Consider the following 20,503-nt stretch of genomic DNA (forward strand, 5'->3'; position numbering starts at 1 on the left):
CACAGCTTGGTTTGGTTCAGGAGAATAAATGCTCTATGTGTGCAGATCATCCCCCATCCTACTATATGACATGGCCTAGCGACGTTGGACTCAGTGGAGCGCTTTTATTGGTATGTTTGCCTCCTACTGCCCCTAGTGGTCGGCGGAGGCAGACAACCGCAAGGCGGTATTCCTAGAGTGTCATTTTGTGTGAGTGACTCTGCCTCTCTGGTTTGATCCCAGGATCTGAAGACGTCCCGCGGTCTGTATGAGGAGATGAAGAAAGCAGCCGGCAACAACGCTAAACAGGTAACAACCAGATCAGTGTCACAGAGGAGACTAAACAGGTAACAACCAGCTCAGTGTTGAGGAGACTAAACAGGTAACAACCAGCTCAGTGTTGAGGAGACTAAACGGGTAACAACCAGCTCAGTGTTGAGGAGACTAAACAGGTAACAACCAGCTCAGTGTTGAGGAGACTAAACGGGTAACAACCAGCTCGGGAGACTAAACAGGTAACAACCAGCTCAGTGTCAGAGGAGACTAAACAGGTAACAACCAGCTCAGTGTTGAGGAGACTAAACGGGTAACAACCAGCTCGGGAGACTAAACAGGTAACAACCAGCTCAGTGTCAGAGGAGACTAAACAGGTAACAACCAGCTCAGTGTCAGAGGAGACTAAACAGGTAACAACCAGCTCAGTGTCAGAGGAGACTAAACAGGTAACAACCAGCTCAGTGTTGAGACTAAACAGGTAACAACCAGCTCAGTGTTGAGACTAAACAGGTAACAACCAGCTCAGTGTTGAGACTAAACGGGTAACAACCAGACCAGTGTTGAGACTAAACAGGTAACAACCAGCTCAGTGTTGAGACTAAACGGGTAACAACCAGACCAGTGTTGAGACTAAACAGGTAACAACCAGCTCAGTGTTGAGACTAAACAGGTAACAACCAGATCAGTGTTGAGACTAAACAGGTAACAACCAGCTCAGTGTTGAGACTAAACAGGTAACAACCAGCTCAGTGTTGAGACTAAACAGGTAACAACCAGCTCAGTGTTGAGACTAAACAGGTAACAACCAGCTCAGTGTTGAGACTAAACAGGTAACAGCCAGCTCAGTGTTGAGGAGACTAAACAGGTAACAACCAGCTCAGTGTTGAGACTAAACAGGTAACAACCAGCTCAGTGTTGAGACTAAACGGGTAACAACCAGCTCAGTGTTGAGACTAAACAGGTAACAACCAGCTCAGTGTTGAGGAGACTAAACAGGTAACAACCAGACCAGTGCCACAGAGGAAGCCTCATACTTTATGCTCTCTCTCTCTCGCTCTCTCTCTCTCCCCCTCCCTCCCTCCTTTGAGATTGCCCGGAAAATCGTCTCCCTGTCCTTTATTGTTATTATTATTTCTTCCGTTTGTGTTTTATGTCTTTTTGTTGCTTTGTAAAGCGTCCTTGGGTTTCATGAAAGGCACTATAGAAATCCAAGCTGTTATTATTATTATTAATATTATCCGTAAATCCTCTAATAGTGGAGGGTACTCAAATAGAGGACAGGCCTCTTATAATGGACGGGGGTTTGATACATGCAGACAAATACAGGCCGGCTTCCAATACAAGGTCGCAAAAAAAAGTTTTATTTTGTTTTTCGTGCCGTGATATAGAATGAGATAAACTCTTGCCAATGCAAATTATGTGCTGCCTCTCTCTACACTGACTACATTAACGTTTCCCTCACGTTAGCATTAGTGTTAGCTAACGTCATCATAGCCAGATCTGTGGTGTCGGCTGGATGACGTTGGCTTCGTTTGCAAACGTTGGTTAACGTTCGCTATCTGTATGGCGTTGGCAGGCGGGGCTGGTGTTGTCCAGTAGACATTACAGATCATGATGGCTATGATAGCGTTGGCTAAAGCTACTGCATGTTATTATCAATGCAACTCGATTCGATTGAGGTAGAGTCGAGAAGGTACCACACGCTAAATCGTCCCCGGACCCCGCAACCTATAGACGGTTCCAACTTCAGTGTGTGAATTACGTTAATCCACCACAGTTTCACCCTGACAAAGCAAATACTCATGTGATCTGTATATGTTTATGTCTAAAATCAATCAATCAATCACAATTACAATTGGCCAGTTTGTGAAATTAAGGCCTGCCTCTTATATAAGCCTCTCTCTAATAAAGGCCTGGTGCTCTTTGCAGCTGAGGTAAATCAAATCAAATCAAATCAAATGTATTTGTAAGGCCCGACAACACACGTTAATGTCCCCATGGGCCGGACACGTCTTCTTTAAACAAGTCAAGAAGAAACATAACAATAAGTCAAGAAGAAAACAAGAACACCATAAGGTCCAACAAATTTAAAATAAATGCAAATAAATGAATGAATGCAAGCACTCCCAGACATACCCCACGCGAAGGTAAGGAAAAACTCACTAAAACCTAACAATAGGGAAAAATGCACCACAGGCAATGTGGAGGAGAGAAACCTTAGAAGGGCCATTCAAGTGGGGATCTCCCTTCTTAGATGTCGGTGATAGTAGTGTTGCAGACTAACAGTTGGTAAGCATGCACTCATGTGTGTAGTGAAACACAGACGAGTGCATGCAATAGCAACTGAACATTTTGAAAGATTAAAGATAGAGCTGATAGCGAATCTATTTGAGGCACAGGGGCGGCGCAAAGAGGGTCGCGTCCTCCCCGTCTTAATCACGGGACGTTCAACACTCCGGTCATAGCTCCGAGACAGCCGGAGACAGGGAGATAGGGGGCGGCGCAGAGAGGGTCGCAACCTCCCCGACATCATCGTGGGACGTCCAGCACTCCGGTCACCACTACGAGACCGCCGGAGACAGGGAGACAGTACGGTATTTTGTTGCTGAGGAAATGTCCTTTTAGGTAATTCTCTGTTGTTGCCCTCTCTCTGTGGAACACATTTCCAATCCACATAAAACTCCACACTGTCAACATTCAGAACAGCCTCAAAACCCTCCCCTTCATTCAGGCTTTCCTCCTAAACTACTGTCAACATTCAGAACGGCCTCAAAATCCTCCTTCATTCAGGCTTTCCTCCTAAACTACTGCTGTCAACATTCAAAATAGCCTCAAAACCCTCCTTCATTCAGGCTTTCCTCCTAAACTACTGTCAACATTCAGAACAGCCTCAAAACCATCCTCTTCATTCAGGCTTTCCTCCTAAACTACTGTTAACATTCAGAACGGCCTCAAAACCCTCCTTCATTCAGGCTTTCCTCCTACCTGTACCACCCCCCCCCCCCCCCCTTCCCCCATGCTGCTATGATGCCTGAATTTCCCCAAGGGGATCAATAAAGGAATATCTTATCTTATCTTAACCTGCTGTCAACATTCAGAACAGCCTCAAAATCCTCCTCTTCATTCAGGCTTTCCTCCTAAACTACTGTCAACATTTAAAATAGCCTCAAAACCCTCCTTCATTCAGGCTTTCCTCCTAAACTACTGTCAACATTTAAAATAGCCTCAAAATCCTCCTCTTCATTCAGGCTTTCCTCCTAAACTACTGTCAACATTTAAAATAGCCTCAAAACCCTGCTTCATTCTGGCTTTCCTCCTGACCTGCTGTCACCCCTCCTTTTCTCCCATCTAATCAAATCTGTTTTATGTGTATCTATTAGTGTATCTATTTCAATAATTTTGTCATTATTAAAGTTTTTATTAGTAGCGTCTTTGGGTACCCAGAAATGCGCTTCATAAGTGATGTATTATTTATTATTATTCTGAAGGATGCAAGTAGTCAGCTGAGCCCACACCGTGACTATGTGTCGGTATGTTTTCATGAGCTCTGGGTGAGAGTGTGAGAGACTACTTTGTTTTCATTTTGGTCCCGGGTTGATGGTGTGAGAAGCGCTGGGTTTAAATTAGCTCTTTCCTCTGTCTTGTTACTGCAGGTTATTGACTGGGTGCTTGAAAAGGCTTCAAAAGACTGAGACATGAAAGGTGAACGTGGATTTTTATTTTTTGCCTCTTCACTGCAAGTCTTCTGAAGTCGAGTTGTACTGTTGAGTAACGCTGTAACCACGGTAACGGAGAGAGTCCAGATGTGGAGCCGTGTGCATTTCTGTGAAGAGAAACTTCTCTCTTCCTCTTTTTATCAATCTCTTGTTTTTATTTAAGAGAGGATTCCACCCCAAATGAAGACCCAGAATTCCCGTATGTTATGATTGTGACTGCGCTTCGGGAACTCAGAGAATGTTAGTCTGATCTTTCTACACTCAATTAGCTTTGGTTTCCAGTTCAGAAGTAGAGAAGTCAGTCAGAAGAAAAACAAAATGTAAATTCAGTTTATAGCAACAGACTCTGCAAACGATACATATTTTAGTTTTTGTGAATCATTAGACAAAAGTGTGTTTTAATGAATGTAATCCTTTATTTTAATCCTTCGTTTTTTTTTACTAAGGATATTGTGGGCAGCGTGTCTTTTAAATTCCCGTTATTACACTAAACATACAGTATATATATTTATATATATATGTATTTGTTTTTGCTTCGTCACCATCTTGTAAAGACTTTAAATTCTTTTGAATGTATTTATTTTTATTATAATCTGTATCTATGTTGTTTTAATTTGTTTTATGTTTGAAAGACAATAAAAATATGTTTGCATGCTGTACTGGACGTCATGTGTTTATTAACCAGGACAGGTACCTGGGTGTTAGTTAGTGTGTTTATTAACCAGGACAGGTACCTGGGTGTTAGTTAGTGTGTTTATTAACCAGGACAGGTACCTGGGTGTTAGTTAGTGTGTTTATTAACCAGGACAGGTACCTGGGTGTTAGTTAGTGTGTTTATTAACCAGGACAGGTACCTGGGTGTTATTTAGCGTGTTTATTAACCAGGACAGGTACCTGGGTGTTAGTTAGCGTGTTTATTAACCAGGACAGGTACCTGGGTGTTAGTTAGTGTGTTTATTAACCAGGACAGGTACCTGGGTGTTAGTTAGTGTGTTTATTAACCAGGACAGGTACCTGGGTGTTAGTTAGTGTGTTTATTAACCAGGACAGGTACCTGGGTGTTAGTTAGTGTGTTTATTAACCAGGACATGTACCTGGGTGTTAGTTAGTGTGTTTATTAACCAGGACAGGTACCTGCGTGTTAGTTAGTGTGTTTATTAACCAGGACAGGTACCTGGGTGTTAGTTAGTGTGTTTATTAACCAGGACAGATACCTGGGTGTTAGTTAGTGTTTATTAACCAGGACAGGTACCTGGGTGTTAGTTAGTGTGTTTATTAACCAGGACAGGTACCTGGGTGTTAGTGTGTTTATTAACCAGGACAGGTACCTGGGTGTTAGTTAGTGTGTTTATTAACCAGGACAGGTACCTGGGTGTTAGTTAGTGTGTTTATTAACCAGGACAGGTACCTGGGTGTTAGTTAGCGTGTGTGCCTGGTGGTATCCCTGTGTTCTCTCCAAGAGAAAAGTATCATTCAGTAGATCACTAGATAAGTAACCCGTCTCTGACGCCAGGCCGGTATCTTGGCAGGTAAAACAAAGTGTAGCGACACAGAGCGACTTGTTATTCGGTGTCGGATACCTCGTATCCTCAGTGTGTCCTTGGTACGGAGTGATAAGGACACCATAACGTCAGCATCCTGCAGAAACCTCCCACTCTATCTCCTAAGAAGGACACAGTGTCAGAGACGGAGCACTCTGGCGTATATAACACTTTTTTATCTCACGCATACATTATTTAGCCATTCCCTCCGCTGCCTAGTGTGTGTGTGAGATCACACGATTAGTTATGCGGTTCGGTTTGTGTCTCCTGTTGTATCATAGATGCCTTGTTTGTATGTTCGCAATTTTCTTTTATGAAAAATGTAAAGTGTTCTTATGAACCCACATGGGCTGGGCTTCAATCGAAGCATGACACTTAAATAAATTAGATTTGATTCAAATGTATTGTCATCATACAGCACAAGTACAGTACAACGAAAATAAGTCTGGCATCCAACCAGAGTGCAAATAAAACAGTAAAGTGCAACAGTAATATACAATGTACAGGTGATTAAACTGGATATAACATGTATATAAATGAGTACTACTGTGTGTAGTGCTAATCAGATGTATGTACAGAGTTGTAGTATATGTACAGTTATACAGGTATACAGACGGTATAGTAGTAGGAAGATAAAGGAATCAATCATATTGAACTTAAACAAAGGGCCATACATGTGAGCCGCCACTAGGGCCAGTGTGGCTAAGTGTGACAATAAGTGAATGATTCTCCCATAATCACTAGCGTTAGTTGGTTAGGATGGTAGTGGCTAGAAGGCATCCACAGCCTCTGACCACTGGGCAGCGCTGTGGACCAATGATGTCCGGTTTATGGACGTTTACATGCTTCTCTGTGTTGTGGGCTTGTGGCTAAATCCCATGACCCGAAGGACCTTGAATCTCATTTATAATCGCCAGTGTAGAACTTCATGAACCTGAAGATTAGGTTGTTTTTCTTCATTCCTGAACAGTTTGCCCTTATCATGGAGATACAAGTATTTTGTAAACAGATGGAGGAAATGTTGATTTTGTGTGTCTTGTTATCTTTTCCACTTTGACTGTAATTCCATGAGAATCTGTGTCGCATGATACCGATCCTGTTTGGTCTGCTGGCAGCCAGGTGCTTTTCTCCCAGTGGACCAATCAGATAGTGTGATTATTCAGATTTGCATATGTGACGAGGGACAGGTGTGGAGGACAAACGCTGTGAACCTACAGTATGTGATGTCCATTTTTCTTAAAGGTCAAGGTCACCTTTATTTAGCACATTTAAAACCAAACCGAGTTGCACCAAAGTGCTTCACAGTACAAAGAAACAGACAAATTCAAAACAATATAAAATATTACAATATAAAATGCACAAGTCAGGGGCGGCTGGGTGGCGCAGCGGACTAAGCGCTCGTCACCACCGCAAGAGACGCTGGTATCGAATCCGGCTGTCAGCGGTGCCTCCGGCCTAGCCGGCCGTCATACTGGCTCAATTGGCAGAGTCAGCGGGAGGGAAGCCGGTGGGTGGGTCCTGGTTGTTGTAAACAGCGACTCCTACAGTTCGGTCGGGGTGCCTGCACAGCGAGGGAAGGATCTGGGAGAGGTAGTGTGACCTTCCACACGTTACACTCTCCCAGGGAGAGTCTGCGCTGCCAGGTGAAAAGAAGCGGTGGGCTGGGTACACATGTGTCGGAGGAAGCATGTGATAGTCTCCGCCCCTCCCAGACCGACGGTAGGGGGTAGAGTGCGCAACGACCAGGAAGGGGATTGGGAATTGGCATAACGACTAACATTGGGATGGGAGAAAAAAACGGGAAAAAGAAGGAGGAAAAAGATAATACAAAAAAAGAAAATGCACAAGTCAGTACAATACAATAAATACACTAAATAACAGGACCAGAGATGTATGGTTTAACAAGCCTCGAAAAGCCAATGAAAACAAGTGCGTTTTCAGTCGCAACTTTAAATTCCCTAGGGTCTGGGCAGACCGGATTTGTAGTGACTATTCCACAGCTTGGGGGCAGCCACCACAAAACAAAAATTCCTGAGTCACCACTTGTAATTTAACCGTCTGTAGTGTGGTAGTGAAAGGTTAACCTTCTGTAGTGTGGTAGTGAAAGGGTTAAGTCAACATCTATAAAACACAGATAACCATCTCTCTCTCTATGCTGGAAATCAGAGCGTCGAGAGACCAAAAATGACTAGCGGTTTGAAAACGATGTTCCTCTGAAAAAAACGTAAAAACTGAGCAAAGAGAACTAAATATAGAGGCTTTTCTGTGGTGAACTGAACATCTCTTAGAGACAACTGCTTGGTGTGACTCGCCCGCGCGTTTGATCGATTGGCCATTGAATGTGTTTTTGACTGAGAAAGGGGGGAGAGAGAGAAGAGGAGGAGGGCGGCAACAGAGGAGGGGGAGGAGAGAAAGAGACATCGTCTGGTATCTCACTTTCAGAACCTGTATCTGATTGCCAAGGTGCCGAAAGTGTCTCAACAATTGTTTCAGCGCATCGGTTCAGGGACCACCAAGTAATTTATCCTCCAACAAGATTATTCAGTTTGTCTGTTTGCGTGCGTGTTTAGAATGATGTGTGTGTTCGAGCTTGAGAGAATGTGTGTGTGTGTGTGTGTGTGTGTGGTGTGTGTGTGTGTGTGTGTGTGTGTGTGTGTGGACCTGGAGAAAGCCCGCAGCACCGTTATTCACAGAAAGGAACTGGAACTGTCCCCCCTGTACTGTCCTCATTTGAATGCCTTGCTTTCAAATGTAAACCCCCTCTCCTCATGACAATACTACTGATCTATCAGCCACCTAAACCCCCAACTCTGTTTTCATCCCAGAGATGCAGGACCTCCTCACTACACTCTGCACAACCTCTGCCAATATCATAATACTTGGAGATATAAATATTCAGGTCGACACGCCCTCTTGCCACCCTGCAGCTGAGTTGCTGCTACTTCTGGACCGCCTCAACCTCACACAACACATTGATGTCCCCACACACACACAAAGGGTCACACGCTCGACCGGGTCATCACAAACTCTGCCCCCATCAACAACCTGCTAGTCTACGATCTGGGGGTATCTGACCACAAGACCATCTCAATGGCGCTGTCATTCCAGTCCTCCACTCAGCAAGCCCAAGCGCCAAATCCGTTTCAGGAACCTCAAAAACATCAACCTGGACACCATGATCCTGGACCTCCAGTTTCTCTCCTCTGTCAACTTCTCATCAGCAACTGAGTCAGTGGACTTCTACAATATATCCCTGAACAGTCTTCTGGATCTCCATGCCCCTGTCAAAACCAAAACAGTCACCTTCGCACGCTCAGCCCCCTGGTACACCAGCGAGCTGCGGAGTATGAAGACAGCTGGGCGTGTCCTTGAGCAGCGGCTCAAGGTCTCAGGACTCACTGTACACCAACTGGCCTACCGTGAACACCAGAATGCCTATCCAAAATCCCTCAGACATGCATGGTCCCAGTACTACTCCTCCATCATAAATAACAGTCCTGGAAACAACAAACAACTATTCTCCACCATCAACCACCTCCTCAAACCCCAAATATCACTTCACTCCGACTCCTCTGAGGAACAGTGTAGCGACTTTGCCACCTTCTTCAGGACCAAAGTTGACACCATCCGCTCCCTCCTCTCTAGCCCCTCTGCCCCTCCAGTCCCAACAGTTGACCCACAGCCGGCGACTACTCAGCATCTCTGCTGCTTTTCAATCATCACACAGTGAGAGGTTGAGGAAATCGTCAGGAAAATGAAGCCACATGTATCCTGGACCCCCTTCCCTCAGCCCTGGTGAAATACAATATTGTCGCCATGAGCCCTCTCATCACCAAGGTCATAAACCACTCTCTCCAGGCTGGCCCTGTCCCCTCTGCCCTTAAAACTGCGGTCATAAAACCACTCATCAAAAAACCCTCCCTAGACCCGGAAGTCTTGGCCAATTACAGACCCATCTCCAACCTCCCATTCCTGTCCATGGTGCTGGAGAAGGTAGTTGCCGCTCAGCTTCAGGACCACCTAAACTCCAACCAACTACTCGAGAAGTTCCAGTCTGGCTTCCGCTCTGGCCACAGCACCGAAACGATCATGACATCATCCTCCACCGTCTTCACTCCACCATCAGACTTTCAGACTCTGTCCTTGATTGGTTCAGATCTTACCTCACCGGGAGAACGGAGTATGTCTCCTTGGGAGAGGCAAGGTCTGACACCCACCATGTCACCTGTGGTGTCCCACAAGGATCAGTCCTCGGCCCCACCCTATTCACCCTCTACATGCTCCCCCTTGGTCATGTCATCAGCCGGCATGGAATATCATTCCACTGCTACGCTGATGACACCCAACTCTACCCAAAAATAAACCCTACCCCATCCACAGTTCTGCCATCATCCACTCTGACCACCTGCCTGGAGGAGACCAAGGCGTGGATGAAGCACAACTTCCTACAGCTAAACAGTTCTAAAACTGAAGCCATTATTATTGGCACCGCACAGCAGGTTCGCTCATCCACCATCACTTTTTCCGGCCAAAACATCACCCTGTCACCAACAATCACCAACCTAGGGGTAAAAATGGACCCTCACCTGACCTTTGAGGCGCACATAAAACAATTGTACAAAAACTCCTTCTACCACATCGCCAAACTTCGCCCCTCACTCACTCTGTCAGACGCCAAAAAGCTCATCCATGCCTTTGTCTCCTGGATTACTGCAACGCACTCCTCATCGGGATCCCTAGCAAGAACATCCAAAGGCTACAATGTATCCAAAACAGCGCTGCTAGGATCCTGATGGGAGTGCGGAAATACCACCACATCACACCTATCCTCAAGTCCCTTCACTGGCTCCCTGTCTCACTCAGGATTGAGTTCAAAGTCTCCCTGCTCACTCACCAATGCCTCCATGGAAACGCCCCCCCCTATGCCTCAAAGAACTCATCACCCCTCACTCCTCCTCATCTCCGCTCCGGCCAGGCAAACCTCCTCCAGCGCCCAAGGACCAAACTCTGCACTATGGGAGATCGGGCTTTTTGCTCTTCCGCTCCCAGTCTGTGGAATGCTCTCCCTGACCACCTGAGAGCACCACAGACTGTGGATGCTTTCAAGAAGGGCTTCAAAACTCATCTTTTTAATAGAGCCTTCTGTTGATTTTTTTGAAATCGGGAGCAATTAGGGGTTAAGTGTCTTGCTCAAGGACACATCGACACGCTGCCCGGGAGGAGCGGGAATCGAACCGGGAACCTCCGGATTGCCAGACGACTGCTGTACCTCCTGAGCCACTGTCGCCCCTACAGGTGTAGTCTGATGTCACTTTGGACCATCCGCGCGGTCCACCCGTATAGGGATTTATCATTGGGAAAATGGATTATCGGCTATTGTAGTAATTCTGCCTCATGAACATTGGCAAGCTTTACATTTTTGCACAAAATGAGTTCCCTTCGATCACTAACATTATTGTTTAAGCATTTTTGGTTGAAATAAAATTTGACGTAATTCTTTTACGATTAATTGCGAATAATTTCATGTCGAGCTATAGATTGTGGGTGAATACGCACAGAAAGGTACACCGTGCAAATGTTCATGCTTTATTTGTTTTAAAACGAGACGATTTTGAAATGGGCAATTGGGATTTTTCAAGCGAGGTGGACCGGCGGCCGGAAGCAACAATGACGTAACCACTACACCACCTCCCTATACAGATCTGCATCTGGAACCACTCAAGACGTAGTGAGGGATATAGATAGAACCTGTCAAAGGAGAACTGAACACCAACATATGAGCAGATAAGAGCCCTACTTGGCTTGGGGGGGGGGGGGGGGGGCATTCTGTTGTGTAGTGGTTGGGTGTGAAATCTGAAGAACCATCGCAGAGGAGATGCATCCAGGCGACGTGAGACGTCCTACTGGCACCAGTTTGTCATTCCTTCTTCTTCTTCTTTTTGGAGTTTTTACGGCGGACGGCCACCATAATTGGGGCATTTACCGCCACCTACCTACCGACCCGGGGATCGGGCCAGTCTTCCAGTCTCCCCTCTCTAACCCCTACTCTAACTACCTAACCTACAAAACAACTTCCTACAACCACACTGTTCCCCATCCCCCGTCAACCTCCATCTACATTATACTACCCCACTCTCTGAATCACGTATAATTAAACTTTCTATCTAACTTCCAACTCTGACCCTTTCCCTCACACCACATCATACACCCCCACATTCCTCAAAAACCCCATCACCACCTTCGCCTTATCTCCCCCTCACCCACTCAGTATTTCCGATATCCCCAACCCCCTAACCCCCATCTCCCTCAATCTTCCCTCCATCTCCCTCCTCCGCACCGTATAAGCCCTACACTCCAACAGCACATGCCCCACTGATTCCTCCTCCTCCGAGTCCTCACACCCCTCACAGAGCCCACTCTGATGCTTCCCCACCAGCTTCAGGTTTTTATTAAACCCACAGTGCCCCAGCCTCAACCTCATCCACACTATTTCCTCCCTCCTATCTCTCAAACTACCCCCCTCCCGACCCCTAACAAGTTTGTCATTCCATATTTCCTTCCTGGTTTTATCTCCAGGCCTTGGTGTCATTATTATCCTATAGGAGTGCTCAAGGAGGGCGGGGGGGGGCGGGCAGGAGAAATATAACAGCCAATCACAGACACAAATAGTCCACAATTAGTCCAATTATACAGCTCCAGCTGTCCCAGATTAGCACAATCACAGTCTATGATAAGATATTCCTTTATTGATTCCCTTGGGGAAATTCAGGCAGCATGGCGAGGGGGAGGGGAGGTACAGGTATGGGCAGGGTAATTGTAGAAATACATAAATACAGGCAATACAATTATGGTATTATAAAAGAGATAGAAGAGTAAAAATAGGCAGTGTAAACAATAATTAACTCTGAGCATATGCATATTAGGCAGTGTGATCAAAGATATGTGAATGTTCTCAGTAGGGCCTGTACTCAACCTGTTCTCAGTAGGGCCTGTATACAACTTGTTCTCAGTAGGTACTCAACCTGTTCTCAGTAGCCTGTACTCAACCTGTTCTCAGTAGCCTGTACTCAACCTGTTCTCAGTAGCCTGTACTCAACCTGTTCTCAGTAGCCTGTACTCAACCTGTTCTCAGTAGCCTGTACTCAACCTGTTCTCAGTAGCCTGTACTCAACCTGTTCTCAGTAGCCTGTACTCAACCTGTTCTCAGTAGCCTGTACTCAACCTGTTCTCAGTAGCCTGTACTCAACCTGTTCTCAGTAGCCTGTACTCAACCAGGGGCAAGATGTCAGTCCACACAGTAAAACAGCAGGAATGTCAACCTGCTGAGTGTTGCTAGTGAGTGATGCGTCCCCTGGGGTTTCGGCTCAGGTCTTTTATTAAATCTATGAAATTCACACAGTCAAAAACCACCCCGAATATGTGCTGGTAAAACCTTCTGATTCATAGATCTCCAGTAATAAAGTCACAGTGTGGATTTGTGAATTTCATATGTATGTACTGTATATACATTCATACATATGATTATACTGTATGACAATCTATAAATCAACCTGGCATAATGTCTTCACCAAAACAAACCGTGAAACCTAGGCACAGGCAAATCAACACATATTTATTATTAATGAATTCCATTATCCACAATGAAGACAGAACTAAATAGAGGGCTGGAGCTACATCTCAACAGTAAGTCACATAACAAACTGACTTCCTGCAAGCTTGGATACATTATTAATAATGTCTGGCACAATAATAATAAATAATACATTTAATTTGTATAGCACCTTTCATAGAAGAAGTGCAGCTCAAAGAGCTTCACAACAGAAAAAAGACAGGCATAAAATGAGCACATAAAGTGCAGACATATAAAATCACAGTTCTTCACATTAGGATCTAACATCCCAATAGGCCACCTTGTTTATGGTTTGATTCTATTGCAGTTAAAAAAAAATAGACAATAATAAAAATAGTGCAATAGTGCAGTGCAATAAAATAGTTCTGAATTACTGTTTAAAACCGTCTTCCTTCCTGTTTGATACCCACTTTGACGCTTTGAACCTCCCTCTCGTGGGAAACCTCCTTCTCAGGGCACAGTTCCCTCTCTTAATAGTTTCCACGGTAACAATGAAGACGCCTGCATGCGATGCATAGCGCTGTCGTCGCAGTCTTTGTTCTGATTGGTTCCCTGGTGGAGATGAATGGGAGGCCAGACGACACCTTGCTTTGAGAAATCATCAAGAAGATTTCCCCTGGCTTGCGAGGCTGCAACCTAAAAGAGTGGCTCAGGAGGTAGAGCAATCGTCTGGTAATTCGGAGGTTCCCGGTTTGATTCCCGCTCCTCCCGGGCAGCGTGGTCGAAGTGTCCTTGAGCAAGGACGCCTAACTGCTCCCGATGAGCAGGTTGGCACCTTGCATGGTCGTCAGTGTGTGAATGTGTGAGTGAATGGGTGAATGTGAGGAACAAATTGTAAAGCGCTTTGGATAAAAGCACTATATAAATGCACCATTTACCATTTAACGAGGTTCCTACAAATGAGTGTCTGGTGTGTGTTCCTGTAAAAAAAACAGTCTTCACATCACAAGAGGCTTCACATCCATGATGCTAACAATATCCAAAGCGACATATTCAACTACATTATTTGAGTGTCGTTCTTCTTAGTAGTGAGTTCTCTCCACTGTGGGGATAGTTCTCTGCACTCAGGACATCTCAGGTGAGGTCTCGGACTGATGCTCTTCTCACACGGGTTACAGTGGTAGGGTTTCTCTCCCGTATGAATCAGCTGGTGCTTCCTTAATGTTCCAAAATCACGGAACCTCTTCAGACACTGGTCACAGCTGTAGGGTTTCTCTCCCATATGAATCAGCTGGTGCTTCCTTAATGTTCCAAAATCACGGAACCTCTTCAGACACTGGTCACAGCTGTATGGTTTCTCTCGTGTGTGGATGCGCTGATGATATCTGAAGCCATCGAGCTTTGACTGAAGCTTTTCCCACACTGATCACAGCTGTAGGGTTTCTCTCATGGATGCTGCTGTACTTCAAAGGAGTTATTGGTAGCCATTGATTTTGGGCAGAAATATTTTCAAATTCTTCAACCAAAATCGACAACGCCCTTCCCAACCAGAATGCATCAGGATGCCTCCAAAGCATCTGTTATGCGACTGTTACTGTATGTGCATAAGGCCATGGTTACACTGGGGAATACAGCAACGTTTTTGTTGCTGAATGATTACGTTTGCTGTCCAAGTAAAAAATATACGCCGTTTTGGCAGGAAAACGCGTTGTCCTACTGGCAACGCTGAAAAGGTGTTTCCGTTTTGGATACTCGCCGACAATGGTGCCATGTAATCTGCGCGAGACGGATACGGAGCCGTTGTTGCTCAACGCCCATGCTCAGTAGAGACCCGCACGGTTATTTCCAGTGTTTACAGCAGAGCTGTCCCAAGTAGCTGCGGCTACCATGTGTTGTCAAGTTATTGTTATAAGGAGACCAGTCCAAGCTACAACAGTCTGCATTCCCTTAACAATTGTTTGTATTGAGCCGTATTGTATTGTACCCATTCTGCAATCTGTTAAATAAAGTTTACATCCATTCATTCTGCTAGCATTAACGTTACCAAGCTGCTAGCCACAATGCTATACTGTTATAATGGCATATCCCAATCACGTTAGCACGTAAGCTAACAAACGTCGCTGCTAGCCACAATGCTATACTGTTATACTGGCATATCCCAATCACGTTAGCACGTAAGCTAACAAACGTCGCTGCTAGCCACAATGCTATACTGTTATACTGGCATATCCCAATCACGTTAGCACGTAAGCTAACAAAATCGGCGACAATCTTTTTGTGAGACTAAACTCCGCTCTTGGTGGTCAATTGTGTTGATGTTAGTTTTGTTTCATCAACAAATGAGAGGCAGAACACACAGTGAATGTATCCGTTTTGTTTATTGCACTTTCTTTTCTGAAAAATAAATGCTACGTTGGCTAAATGGCTCACGCAAGGCATTTAAAGATGGTGGATTGTTGATTTTTAGCAGGAAGTGTATTGGCACACTCAACTTTTCTGATTGGTTGAAAATGGCCTTCATGTTTGAACTATATCGCCACCTACTGCCACCTACTGCTTTGGCATTGTACTACATGTATACATCACTGTGCTCAGGAGGCAAAAACGATGTCTAACTTGCCTGCCATTACGTTGCGTTCTGAAAAGCGAAACTGACCCTGAAAACGAAACGAAAGCTGGCCATAGTGTAACCGCAGCCTAATAAGCACACATGTCACTAGAGGGTTTAATAGACAACTTGCTCCTTCCAATCATTTGACTTGGTCGTTCGTTTGATTTACTTACTGGAACAATTTTGGTGTCAAACGTCTTTTTTTTTCTTTTTTACTACCGGTTACTATGGTGATATAATAAGAAATCTAAAATGTTGCCAAAGATCGGCAGCTGCCTGTTGATCCTTTAACGATTTAAATGAGCTGGAAGTAACATTAGACCAAGAACATGTTATTAGCCTGAAGGCAGGAGCCTCTTACACTCTCAGAGGATCCATCTTGACATGAACACAGCTGTCTGTGGCGCCATGGGGCTGAGAAGGAGACTATCCTGTCCTGGACAGCAGCCGAAAATACAACAATTATAACTGTCTCAACAGATGTCTTTCCCTCCTGCGTCTCGTCTCAGGGCCGTCCTCGTCTCGTTCTTGTCTCATCCTCATCTCAGGGCCGTCCTCGTCTCGTTCTTGTCTCATCCTCGTCTCAGGGCCGTCCTCGTCTCGTTCTTGTCTCATCCTCATCTCAGGGCCGTCCTCATCTCGTCCTCATATAGTCCTGTTGGAGTCATCTTTCACTCATTCAATCAAGTAGAACGACCTGCAAATGAAGTCTCTGGTTAGAGGGCCGTTAGTCGCGACATAACTTATTCAGTATGGTGCGGATATGTGTGTGTATGTATATACATTTATAAGAGCAACTAATAGACTAACAGGGTCTAACTGAACAGATGGACTAACAGGGTCTAACTGATCAGGACCAGATTGACTAACAGGGTCTAACTGATCAGGACCAGATGGACTAACATGGTCTAACTGATCAGGACCAGATTGACTTGAGCCTGGAGCTCCTCCTTTGTCTTTTCCTTTCTGTATTTGTGTGGTTCTTTATTTTATATATATTTTTTATAACATATGCAGTCCTGGAGAGAGCATCATATGGAGATCTATGGGAATGGGGAATGGGGGACGCCACATCGCTGGGAGATCGTATGCATTGCTTTCGATTGTAAACGCTGTTAAATGTCAGTCACAAGAACTGCAGACCCTGGAAACTCACTAAAGGTTTGATCACGAAAAGAAAGAAGTGAAGGAATTATGAATGAGATCTGGTCACGGGTTCTGCTTCCCCTGCAGGCGCTTTCTCTGCAGGACAAAGTACAAAGGTTGATTGAAGGGCCACTAGGCTTGAAACGTCTTCCAGTAAACAAGCGTCTTAAGGAGAGGGTGCAGGTCCTCTTGTACTTTATATATAAGATGGGGATTTAAAGTGTAGGATGAAAGTACAACGGCTTCAAGAGAATCTGTAAACACACTCCCAACAGCATCTTCAAAGGTTCAGGTGTCTGTAAACACGCTCCCAACAGCATCTTCAAAGGTCCAGGTGTCTGTAAACACACTCCCAACAGCATCTTCAAAGGTTCAGGTGTCTGTAAACACGCTCCCAACAGCATCTTCAAAGGTTCAGGTGTCTGTAAACACGCTCCCAACAGCATCTTCAAAGGTTCAGGTGTCTGTAAACACGCTCCCAACAGCATCTTCAAAGGTTCAGGTGTCTGTAAACACGCTCCCAACAGCATCTTCAAAGGTTCAGGTGTCTGTAAACACGCTCCCAACAGCATCTTCAAAGGTTCAGGTGTCTGTAAACACGCTCCCAACAGCATCTTCAAAGGTTCAGGTGTCAACATGGACATTAGGGTTGAATGAAAGGCTGAGCCGTCTGTGTCAAGTTGTAAAGCGACGTCAGCTGCCCCCCGATGTGTGCTGGGTAGTTGAGGTCAAAGTTATCAATAGTAGTCTGTACCAGTACGTCTTACTACCATATATATCGATAGGTTATGTAGATAACCTAGTTATATTAGTATTGGCTAAGCGTCCCGCTCTGAGCCTTACAAGATACTCCTATCTCCTGTGATACCTAATGTATCTCCCACGAACAAAAACACATGCACCCCACCTGTATGGGGCCCCGCCCCTTATGGTGGCACCGCCCATATAACCATGACCCTGGTCATGAAACACCCTTCCTCGCCAAAACCCGTCCCAGGAAAAGATCCCTCAAGAGGGAACTCAGGGCGCGCAGAGCGGGACGCTTAGCCAATACTAATATAACTAGGTTATCTACATAACCTATCGTTATATTTCGTATTGCATCGCGTCCTGCTCTGAGCCTTACGAGATAATGGGGAAGAGCGGGCGCGAGACCCGACAGATGTACCCCCTGAGGACCCGTAAGCCCACATCAAGGGGTGCGGGGAGCCCTGTCACCCCATCCTTCCTAACGAAGGGGGGGCGCAGTCAACTCCACCTGAATGCGAACAAGAGGGAGCCAGAACCCCTTGAACACACCGTACAGGCGGAACCACGTGTGACTCAACACACTGCGGCCCATACCCATACACTCCTGCTACCCGACCAAAGGACGGGAAGCAGGAAAGGCCACAGACCCCAGAACCGCCTGGGAGACAGAACCCCCGGTCATGTCCATGAGGAAAAACCTTACAAAGGAGCCCGGGGAGGACCATGAAGCTGCAGCACAGATGGCCTCCACCGAGGCCCCACCCAGGAGAGCGGCAGAGGCAGCCACCCCACGAGTGGAGTGCGCCCTGACGCCCCCAGGGGGATCCTGCCCAGCCAGCGTGTAGCAGAGGGTAACACCCTCGCACAACCAATGGGACAGGCGCTGCTCCGACAGTGCCTTACCAGCACGAGCCCCACCGTAACAGACAAAAAGCTGGTCGGTAACCCTGAAATCCTGAGTACGGCTGAGGTAAATCCCCAAGCACGGACTGGACATGACAGGTGAAGGCCCGCATCTAACTCACCAGTGTGAGGAGGAGGACGAAACGCCTGAACCACAATATCCCGGGAGCGGAAGGAACTCCGGATATTCTTAGGCACGAAAGCAGGATTAGGTCGCAGAGTGACACCGCAATCGGTCCGAAAAGACAGGCACTCTGGACGTACCGAGAGAGCACAGAGCTCACCTACGCGTTTAGCGGAAGTGACAGCCAGAAGGAACGCGGTCCTGAAGGACAGCTGTCCCAACGGCGCCCGCTCGAGCGGCTCAAACGGGGCCAAGGACAACCGACCGAGGACCAATTGAAGATCCCAAGTCGGAGCCAAGGAGCGTTGCACCGGCTTAACGCGTCGAGCGCCAAGCAGGAAACGCTTCACAAGAGGGTGGCTGAACAAGACATCCCCTCAAACCCCTCATGATAGGAGGATATAGCTGCTGCATATACCCTCACCGTCGAAGCCGACAGTCTATCAAGGAGAGACTGGAGGTAACTAAGGACAGCATCCAGGGGGCAGGAGACTGAGTCCTGGCCCCCCGCCTTACACCACACTTGGAACATACGTCATCTGCCCGCGTAAGCGCGACAGTGGAGGGAGCATGCGCATTCCAGATGGTAACACCATCAGGATCAAGAACCTGCGCCCCTCAACGTACCCGTCCCAACAACTGACCTAACAGATGTATGGGGAAGAATCCCTGGCGGCACGGCATCGGTCCCAGACCTGCCTGGCCATTGTCCAGACGCAATCCTCACCCGTCAGGATGAGGGCCGCCCCGCGACAGTACACCTGCACCCACATTCTCCCTGCCGGGGATGTGGGGAGCCCTTAGGCCGCGCAGATGGAGGACGCCCATAGCCAGCCGCCCGCCGCCTGGTGCAGACAGGGGGAGCGTACTCCTCCCTGTCTGTCGATACACGACACTGACGTCGTATCGTCCGTCCTGATCAACACCATTTGTGGACCAGAAGGACCGCTTTCAACACCAACACATTGAACGTAGCGCAGACCGGGCAGCATGGTTTGCCAGCTGCCCCCTACTGCGTTGGCCCGACGCATCACCAGCGAGGGAGGCGTCGGTGAAAACGCGACCTGAGACAGCGCCGTAACCGTCCTAGGACGGAACCTCCCGAGCGTGTTGACAACACGCTCTGAGATGGATGCCCATAGCCCTCCAACCGTTGACTGGGAAGAGGAATACTCTACATCCAGTCTACAGCAACCCCAGGCTGGTAGAGACCTGCCTGGTACGAGACCTGACGATCCACCTTGACCGCGAAGGACCAGAACGTCATCAGGGCAGAACACTCCGTAACCCCGGATGACGCAGAGGCCCCAGTGCGGCCTCCACGCACTTGGTGAAGATGCGGGGAGCCAGAGAAAACCGAACGGCAGCCTCTGGTACTCATACGCTAACCCTGCAAAGGAAGCGTAGGTAAGCCCTAGGATGGAAGATCGGGGATGCGCATACGCATCCTACAGGTCTATGGAGGAGAACCAGACCCCCACCTGACAGTGTTCAACAGGTAGGAGACGATCCAAAAAATGCTGAACCTTCCCATGGGACAGGTCCAGCCTGGGTCTTACACCCCTCCCTCCCGACTTCTCGGGCAGAGAACACCGGGAGGAGAACGCCACGACGATGGCTTGCTTCGTCCACAGAGATTGGATCTCGTCGACCAGAGCTGTCCCTGCTGGAGACCCCGACAACAGGGTCTGTACCAAACCTGAAAACGGGTGGGGTTGTGTAAACACAAGTCCCCGCCTCACCATTCTCTCCATCTACCTCGACATATGGTACTGCCGTAGTCATATGTGACGACACTCCCAACGCACCCGCCGTCACGTGGCGCAGGTCCGCCAGGAACTGTAGATAGTTGGCCCGGTCCCCCCGCTGTGCGAAGACAACCCTGGA

General features: G+C 46.9%; 1 protein-coding gene across 1 annotated transcript in view; it reads left to right on the forward strand.

Annotated features, from left to right (window-relative positions):
- Positions 1 to 4,558, forward strand: part of mtbp (MDM2 binding protein) — a 116,061-nt gene extending 111,503 nt beyond the window's left edge. Inside the window, exons 22-23 of the mRNA XM_084336142.1 lie at positions 223 to 288; positions 3,909 to 4,558. Coding sequence (XP_084192268.1) covers positions 223 to 288; positions 3,909 to 3,947 — 105 coding nt within the window. The 3' untranslated portion in view covers positions 3,948 to 4,558. The remainder of the gene's footprint in view (positions 1 to 222; positions 289 to 3,908) is intronic.
- Positions 4,559 to 20,503: the final 15,945 nt, after the last annotated feature.

This window comes from Notolepis coatsorum, assembly GCF_963971535.1.
Source record: "Notolepis coatsorum genome assembly, chromosome: 19".
Classification (NCBI taxonomy): domain Eukaryota; kingdom Metazoa; phylum Chordata; class Actinopteri; order Aulopiformes; family Paralepididae; genus Notolepis; species Notolepis coatsorum.